The 10,000-nt window shown below is 42.8% G+C and overlaps 1 protein-coding gene across 3 annotated transcripts in view; it reads left to right on the top strand.

Moving 5' to 3' along the window:
• pax5 (paired box 5) overlaps positions 1 to 10,000 on the top strand; it is a 50,544-nt gene that overhangs the window by 20,570 nt on the left and 19,974 nt on the right. For 2 of the 3 annotated variants that reach the window (XM_060864608.1, XM_060864609.1), the window contains exons 5-6: positions 376 to 501; positions 6,256 to 6,419. In XM_060864608.1, the coding sequence (XP_060720591.1) occupies positions 376 to 501; positions 6,256 to 6,419 (290 nt within the window). The remainder of the gene's footprint in view (positions 1 to 375; positions 502 to 6,255; positions 6,420 to 10,000) is intronic. The other variant, XM_060864610.1, reaches the window with a different exon arrangement.

Below are 10,000 nucleotides of genomic sequence, written 5' to 3'. Positions count from 1 at the left end.
GTGAAAGTTTGTGTATATTTGTGTTTGTGTGTATGAGAGAGAGAGAGAGAGAGAGAGAGAGAGAGAGAAAGATTGTGTGTGTGTGTATGAGAGAGGGAATGTGTGCGAGATTGTGTGTGTGAAAGTTTGTGATTATTTGTTTGTGTGTGTGTATGAGAGAGAGCGAGAGAGAGAGAGAGAGAGAAAGATTGTGTGTGTGTATGAGAGAGGGAATGTGTGTGAGATTGTGTGTGTGAATTTTGTGATTATTTGTTTGTGTGTGTGTGTGTATGAGAGAGAGAGAAGGAGTGTGTGTGAATGTGAGTGTGAGAGAGTGTGTGTGAGATTATACTGAGGATGGTCAGTATCAGATTGTGACCTTTCTTGACCTTTCAGTCTCCACGGTGGCAGTGACCCAGGTCTCCGCGGTAACCAGTGACGCCGCAGGCTCCTCTTACTCCATCAGTGGAATTCTGGGAATCAGTTCGGCAGCTGACGCCAGCAAGAGAAAGAGAGATGAAAGTAAGAACGAGTGTTTGGGTGTTTTTTTTTTCCTCACTAAAGCTAGAAATTTTATTATTTACATTCCACTACATATCAGCTAGCGCACGCACACACACGCACACACACACACACACACACACACACGGCACAGATGGAAGGAGCTGAGTGTTGACAGATGTATCGGGGCAGGGGGATTGGACACCACTGACACGTCTTACACAAACATCTCTATCCAGCGGAGACGCCGTGTGTGAACATGTACATTAAAATGACATCTATGGGTAGACCCCTAATGCACCTGAAGTACTGCCAGATGCCACACACACACACACACACACACACACACACACACACACACACACACAGATCACGTGACAATATCATGTGACGTCGTAGCAAAGTCATCAAACTGCTGTGGTGTAAGTGGAGTAGAACGATGTGAGATGTGTTTCTACAGGAAATATGAAGATTTAGACTTTTCACTTATCGAGTGTTTCATCGGCTCCCAGATACTGAGCCTCACTTATATAAGGTACACACACACTCTAACACACACACACACACACACACACACACACACTCTAACACACACACACACTCACACACACTCTAACACACACACTCTAACACACACACACACTCACACACACTCTAACACACACACACACACACACACACACACACACTCTAACACACACACACACTCACACACACTCTAACACACACACTCTAACACACACACACACACTCTAACACACACACACAATAACACACACACTCTAACACACAGACACACTCTAAAACGCACTCACACACTAACACACACACACTCTAACACACACACACTCTAACACACACACTTACACACACTCTAACACACACACTCTAACACACACACATACACTCTAACACACACACTCTCTAAAACACACACACTCTAACACACACACTCTAACACACACACACTCTAACACACACACACCTACACACGTTAACACACACACACACACACACACTAACTCACACTTATACACGCTAACACACACATACACTAACACACACACTCTAACACACACACACACTCTAACACACACACTCACACACTTATATGTGCTAACACACACATATACGCATACACTAACACACACTCTAACACAAACACACTCTAACACAAACACAAACACACCTACACACTCTAACACACACACCTTATACACACACACACAAACTTATACACGCTAACACACACTAATAAACTCACACACTCACTTTAACACACACACTCTAACACACAAATACACTAACATACATTCTCACACACAGATACACACACACACTCTGACCACACTTATACACTCTAACACACAATCAAACACATACACTGTAACACACACATACACGGAGGTTGATCTATGCACCAATTAGGGCGATATGTGCCAGTTTAATTAAAGCAGCACTGGAGCAGTGACGGTGAGAGAGAGAGAAATGAATTTGTGTGTTTAATTGACATGGTTGGACTGCAGGTGGTCAGCTCCCTGACAGGGAGATACGCTCACACACAGAGCCGTGTGTGTGTGTGTGTGTGTGTGTGTGTCTGAGAGGTGCTCTGAGACTGCTGCTCATTGATCGTCTGTGTGTATGAGAGTGTGAGAAGGTTTATGTTAATCTGATTTGGATGTACAGTATATATAACAGGGAGATATATCTGAGTCGATGGTGTGTGTGTGTGTGTGTGTGTTCAGCAGTGCAGTATAGTGTGACTCACAGCTGCTCAGAAATGGTAAAGGAACCAGAGAAAAAGAGGGAAAAGAGAGAGGCTTAGGAGTTTGTGTGTATGTGTGTATAGGTGTGTGTGTGTGTGTGTGTGTGTGTGTGTGTGTGTGTGTGTTTTTGGGCAAAACCCCGTGGCGACCCGTTGACCTCATTCAGCCAGAAGGGAAGTGGGAGGAAAGGGAGAACTTGACTTGTGGGGCCTCCAGAAAAGAAGCATTGTGTCTGACCATTCACAGTTGAGAAGAGAGGAGGAGATGAAGAACATGGGCATGAGGAGGAGATGAAGAACCTTGAAGAGAAGAAGAAATAAAAAAGATGCGAGAGAACGAGATGAAGAATCTAATGTAGACCCCTGCTGCATGTTATGCACTGCCAGACGCCACATACACACACAAACACACACAAACACACACTCCAAACCACAGTTGAGACAAGAAGAGATGGACAACAATGGATGAAATGAAAATGATGGGAGACGAGAAGATGAAGAAGATTGGAGAGAGGATGAAATGAAGAATGAAGCTCATGGGAAGATGGAAGGCAGAGAAGAGGGGAGACGGAGAGACAGTGGGATGGATAAAAAGAAGTGAGCAAAGGAAAGGAGAAAAATATAAAAGGAGGTGAGGAGAGGTGTGTAAGGGAGATGAGAGAGCAGGTTAGAGAGAGAGAGAGAGAGAGAGAGAGAGAGAGAGAGAGAGAGAGAGAGTGAGAGAGAGAGATATTGAGGGAAAGGTGAATGAATAAAAATTAGAAGAGGAGAGATGAGACTTTGAAGGAATAAAATGCCGAGGCGATATGTACAAGAAAAGAGGAAGAGAGGAGAGGATGAAGGATGACGAGAGATAAATAGAAGACATGGAGAAAAGAAGTAGGAAAAACACACACACAGTGATTGATGTACAAAGACACTTTACAGAGAAACTAACTGTCATAAATAGATGACTGCAGCAGCTAATGTGTGTTCATGCAATCCTGAGCAACGTACACGCGCTAATACAGCTAGCTAATAACAGAGAAACATAGCTAGCTAGCATTGCTAAATGTAACCTGTTTACTGGATGACGCAAGACACAAGCTAACTCACCTGGCTAATCATTACTGAGGAAAATAGCTAGCTAGCATCTCTATTAACTGATGTAGCTAAAGTATACACAAGTAACGCTAGATAGACAACAAACACAATAAACTCAGTAAACTAGCTTAGTTTTCCAGAGAATAGTGTGTGTATGTGTGTGTGTGTGTGTGTGTGTGTGTGTGTGTGTGAGAGAGATAGAAAAAGTCGATCTCATTGTCGCTATTGTATTGTCTACTTTCTGAACTGAGGAAAAGCTTCTCAGATCCCACCATATGTGTGTGTGTGTGTGTGTGTGTGTGTTTGTGTGTGTGTGAGAAAGACAGACCCTGCAGCTGAGGTCTTTGTGGCCGGTTACAGAGGGTGATTTCCTATAGCCATGCCAAAACAAAGAGCCAAAGGAACAGCGGCGGAGCGTTACACACACCACCACAACTCACTGAATATATAATACCTCTGAGGAAGTGTGTGTGTGTGTGTGTGTGTGTGTGTGTGTGTATATGAAGTTTAAAACTACAGAAATGTGAGTCTGTGCAAGACAAGATGACAGAGTATATTTTATACTTTACTGAAAATAACAGCAAAATGAATAAACACAAACACACACACACACACAAACACACACACACACACACAAACAGAGACACACACATTATGTAATAACACAAAATGTATGTAACAAATATAGCACAACATACATCTAACACATAGACTCCTATTTACATTACAGGCTACAATACAATAATAATCAAATTCTTTAAATGCACACACACACACACACACACACACACACACACACACACACACACACACAGGATGGCAGACGAGAAACCTTTCAGAAACCTTCAACGTTCTTTATGTGTGTGCATGTGAGTGTGTGTGTGTGTGTTTGTGTGTGTGTGTGTGTGTGTGTCTTTCAAGTGAAAGCAATAAGCCGGCTGAAATGGTGCCATCACACAGACACGACTGATCAATTGAATTCTATCAGACACACTGACCGCCAGGATTAAGAGGGTCAAAACATCACAGATCATACACTCCACACTGTGTGTGTGTGTGTGTGTGTGTGTAGTTCCTGAGTAGATCAGTCACTGCATGTGGTGATGTGTATTTAAAACATAATTGAGATGAACTGTAATTCGCTCCACATCTTTCTTTCTCTCACTCTCTTTCTCTCTCCCTCTCTCTCTTTCTCTCTCTCTCTCTCTCTCCGTCCATCGGGTTGTGTGTGTCTCACTTTCTCTGAGTGTCGATTGCTCATGCCCTCTAAGGTCTCTAGAAAAAGGCGTTTTGGAGAAATGAATTGGCTCTATATACGGGGTGGGGGATTTTCGTCTCTATTCTCCTCTCTTTGCCCGTGCCTCCTTGTCTGTAATCATTCTCAGCCCGTGGCTCTCTCAGCTCTTATAATTGTCTCCTCAGAAACTCTGCAATAACTCGTCTGTGTGTGTGTATGTGTGTGTGTGTGTGTGTGCGCGCGCGCACGTCTTGTCCGTCTGCTAGCATTCATTTCACCTAGAACAGCTTCTCTGACCAGTTCAATGTGACAACAGAATCATCAGGAAACGTCGACGAGCAGCTAGTTTCACAGAAGTCATATTAAAGAAGGTTCAGATTACCAGAACATTCCATACGAACACACGTTCTTGTCATTTTCATGGCTTCAATTTGAGTTTCCAGTTCTTTTTTTTCCCCCACTGATAGTGTTCATGAACCGTGACACACACAATGCTGATGTTTGCTTACCGGTTCATGCCAAATTAATTTTTAGTCAAACGGAACATTTTCATAATAATTTATTGACACATCTGAGGTAAATGTTGATATTTCAGACTGATTTCTTTCCTTTTTGCTGTCCTGATGTCTTTACGTTGTCTGTAGTTGCTGTTTCTAGTTCAGAGAATTTATATGAAAGGCAGATTTTCATAAAAGGAATCCGCAGGAACGGCCCTGTCTAGTGGCATTTGCAGGGCTCTCAAGTTTTGAAGACAGGCAAGCGTGACATCTCCAACCCCCCGTCATTATCATTTGTAATGTTGCTCCCATTTAAAACAGTTCGGCTCAAGCCCAGACATTTTTAGGGTCATGATTGTTTCGTTTTGAGGTTTTGTTCAAACCGACCATCGAAAATACCCTCGCTAATGAAAGTTTTTTTTTCATTGGTTGTTGTGTTAAATCTTACCCAGATAGTGCTATTTTCTGATTGGCTATTGCGTAGCCTCTTTTTTTGATTGGCTGATAAGTGTCAGGCTCGAATAAGCGGTGCGGACTGATACATATTGGGCGCTGCGGCATATTAAATATATGATAAACAGTCAAAAAGTTTTTCTGCGTGAGAAATACGACGTGTGGCAGGAGAGCGTGATAAAAGACCCAAATGACTGACTGTCACTCTCAATGCGTGACACTTGACAGGCCTGCATTTGTCATTTTGAGTGAAGTTAGCAACTGATGCTAAGTCTAATTATTGTAAGAGTCTTTTCTTAGTCTTTTCTTCAACATATCTGACAGGATTAGTAATGTTCCAGATGGTTTTGTGCTGTTTTCATTCGCATTTGTGCCTTTTATGTTGTACATATATATGAAACAATAAATAAATAGAAGGCCTTGCTACCTCAGTGATTAGCTAGCTTGTGCTTGGTGTCTACATTTCTGTTTTCTCACAAATTTTACCACGTCAGAGTTCCACTTCCCTACGTATATATATCAAAGGCACTGATTCGTAATTTCCAACTAAAATGTACACAATTTGCTAATGTAGTTAGCATTTAGCTTCAGTCTGTGATCCTCAGTCCCTCACTTGAAATAAAAACGTTTCTTTTTTTTTTGATATTTTGTTTTCTTTATTTAACGTTAATGTTCCAGGATTTATGCCTTGATTTTTTTTTTGCCAATGATCACATCCATAAATCTTTTGTTCCCTTTAGATCTTCAGGAGTCTTCGCTGGCAAACGGCCACGCCCACACAGGGCGGGACTTCCTGCGCAAGCAGATGCGGGGCGAGCTCTTCACGCCGCAGCAGCTCGAGGTACTGGACTTCGTGTTCGATCCTGACATTTACCCCACTCTTGACACCAACAAGCCCGCCCAGGTAAGAGCTGACAGGGTGGGGCTACACGGCTGAGCAAACGCGCACATGATGTCCCTCTTCCCAAAGCTCACTCGCCTGGCTGCCGGCGCTGCTTGACCCGTTTCCGACCTCACCGTTGACCCCATGCCCTTTGTGGACCATAACGTTGACCCTCGGCCTGTGTGAGCTTACGCTGCTTCTGGCGCACTGCCTGTATGTTTTGTGCTAAGTTGCGTTAGGGCACAGAGGTGTAAGGGTTAAGTAGTCAACACTTGTTTTTGGGGTCTCCCTCACTTGACATTAGACTTTTACGTATTTTAGAGTTTCACACAATACATGGTGCAAAAGAGGGCAAAAATAATTGGTAAAAATTGGTCACGTCCTAACAGTTAATACCTGTGTTAGACTTATATCTGTGTAAAAATGTTATAGTTTTGCTCGCTTGTGACAATAAGAAGAAGATTGCTAAGTAAATAAATAAATAAACAACATCAAAATATATAAATAAATTAAGGCTACTGACAGACTAAGATGCACTAAGTTTATGTTGTGAGGTAAATTTCTTCACTTTGCGAGTGTGTTAACTTTCCAGTTTGCGATTGAGTTTGCGCTGCTAGTCGGCTACTGCGCTATTCTTACTTTGGCTTGGCTTATATGTGACGATGATCTCTCTCTCTCACACTCACACACTCACACACTCACACACACACACAAATCCTGACCTTGAAAACACAACACTTATTTTTGTCTATAGATAACACCACAGTTTTACTAATTTAAAATAAAAAAGTGAACATTATCTTTAGACGTATGACGAAACTTCTCAGGGTTTAAGAAGTGGTCAAGGTCTTTCTTTAGAACAATGTTGCTAGCTAGCTAATAAACCAGGCGAATTATTTAGCTAGCCGAGTCAAAGTTTCTACAGGCAAATTGAAGGCACCGTAACCATGGGAACATGACAACACGGTTAGAAAAGTCGGCAATTTTTTCCGACATATCGGTGAATAACTAAGTGAACAGACTCTACACACACTTAGCATAGACGCATGCGGAATTACTGATCCCTTGTTTACGCTGGGATCGGACTGGTGATTATACGCATCACACTGATGCTCAGGGACAGTGTCAGTGATCTATAGACTCATCTCAAAGCCCCATAATTCCTCACTCCATTTCACTGCTGATCACTAAAGCTGACGGGGTCAAAGGTTACCAACCTGCCAACTGGGGCATTAACCTCTGGGTCAGTGTCGGCCCCAATGTGTGTGTGTGTGAGTGTGTGTGTGTTTGGTCCTTAAACCAAACAGGCAGAAAGACAGAACCCTTAAGTCTTTCAGAGAGAGGATGTTGGTTTGTGTGTGTGCGTGTGTCTGTGTGTGTGTGCGTGTGTGTGTGTGTGTGAGTGTGAAAGAGAGAGAGAGAGAGAGACTATATGCCTCCTTGCTCAATATGATTGACAGTCAGATCCGTCCCTAGCCGACAGGCTAACCTGAAAGCTCCAGAGAGAGCACAAAGACAATGTGACGGGAGAGGATGTGTGTGTGTGTGTGTGTGTGTGTGTGTATGTGTGTGTGTGTGTGTGTGTGTGTGTGTGTGTGTGTGTGTGTGTGTGTGTGTGTGTGTGTGTGTGTGTGTGTGAGCTCAACTTGAACCCTGCTGCTCCATGCTGTAGATGTCAGTAATTTCTCAGTGATGTGAACGATTTACAACAATATCAAAATATTATATGATACATGTTATAATTTTGTAATAACTCGCCTTTTCTCCTCTTTTCTTTTGCACCCTTTCTTCCTGTTCCTCTTTTTAATCTCGTCCATCCTTCATTCATCTGCTTTTCCTTTTCTCCTGTCTGCTCTTCCTTACACTCTGGATTTTCCTCCTCTTTTTCTTCTCTTCTTTACTTCTCCCTTCGTATATTTTCTCCACTGCTCTCCTTCTTCACTCATCCTCATCTTTTGTTCTCTCCTTCCTTCCTTCCTTCCTTCCTTCCTTCCTTCCTTCCTTCCTTCCTTCCTTCCCACTTTGCTTACTCTTTCTTTTAACCTCTCTCTTTAACTCTTTTCTCACCCTTTTCCTTTCTTCTGTGACATTTGTGGCAACTTCTCTTCCTCTGCAATCTAAGAATAGGAGAACAAGCTCAGAAACTGAAAGGTTCCACATAGAGCCGAAGGTTCTTTAGTTTCCTTCCCAATTTCTGTCCGTTTCTTACCTCCTTCGTTCATTTTCTCTTCTTTACTTCTCCCTTCGTATATTTTCTCCACTGCTCTCCTTCTTCATCCATCCTCATCTTTTGTCCTCTCCTTCATTTCTCTCTCCTTCATTTCTCTTTTATTCTTACTTTTCTCATTCCTTTCTCTCCCTTTCACCGTCTTCTCCTCTCTTCCCTTTTCTCTCTTTCTCTCAATCTCAGTTTGAGGTGATGGAGGGAACATTAACTCGGGTGGATCTATTAATTAGCGGGTGTTGGCTTGGCGGGGGAGCGCATAAACCAGTGCGCACTCGTCTGCCTGACTTCATTCGAAATCGTTCCGTCGACGATAAATCGTCGTCCAAGCCGAGTGCTGGACTAATTATCCAACCAGACAGAGAGAGAGAGAGAGAGAGAGAGAGAGAGAGAGAGAGAGAGAGAGAGAGATGTTGATATCGATAGAAGGCAAGACGGACATCAGGAGGCATGCGTAAAAAGTGTGTGTGGTTGTGAGTGAGGTCATGTAGACAATTTTGGGTCATCAACACAAACTCTGTGTGTGTGAGTGTGTGTGTTTGTGTGTGTGAGTGTGTATGTGTGTGTCTCCAGTTGGCCAGCGATCACAGTATGAGCTGCCATGCGCCGCTCCAGAGTCGCACACCGATAAATGGCTTCCCCACAGTCAGTCTCATTTAATGCCATGTGCCACTAAATACCTTCCCTTTCCTTGTCTCACACACACACACACACACACACACACACACACACACACACACACACACACACACACACACACAGAGGCTCAATCGCCTTTCACTAATATATTTCATTTTTTAGGAATTCTTCGAGGAGACAATGAATGCAGAAAGGATGAAGGAGGAGTGTGTGTGTGTGTGTGTGTGTGTGTGTGTGTGTGCAAGAAAGTCAGAGAGAAAGAGAGAGAAAGAGAGAGAGAGAAGAAGAAGAAGAAGAAGAAGAAGAAGAAGAAGAAGAAGAAGAAGAAGAAGAAGGGCGAAATGTTATTATGTAAATGTGTTATGGGTTTTGGGGTGAAATTATTTTGGTGTTGCGCGATTAGGAGCCTCATCTGTTATTGATGTGCAATGGGAGGAGAGCCATTACAGAGGAGATATCTCTGACCCCTGAGAGAGAGAGAGAGAGAGAGAGAGAGAGATGTAAATGTAAATGGGATGCAAGTGAGGGGAAAAAGCAAAACTGTGTGCGAAACATGAGAATCAGCTTCTGCCCTTCTCAGATTCCTTTCCTCTTTTCTGACCTCATTAGAAATCCAGATTTTGCTCAACATTCAGTTTTTATCTGTGATTTATTCCATTATTAGTTAAAAGCTTTGAGGTTGTGTGTTTGATTAAAGACCAGAGTTCTCTCTGTGTTCTCTCTGTGTTCTCACTGTGTT

This window comes from Tachysurus vachellii, chromosome 2, assembly GCF_030014155.1.
Source record: "Tachysurus vachellii isolate PV-2020 chromosome 2, HZAU_Pvac_v1, whole genome shotgun sequence".
In the NCBI taxonomy this organism is placed as follows: domain Eukaryota; kingdom Metazoa; phylum Chordata; class Actinopteri; order Siluriformes; family Bagridae; genus Tachysurus; species Tachysurus vachellii.
This window is presented reverse-complemented; position numbering and strand designations above follow the sequence as displayed.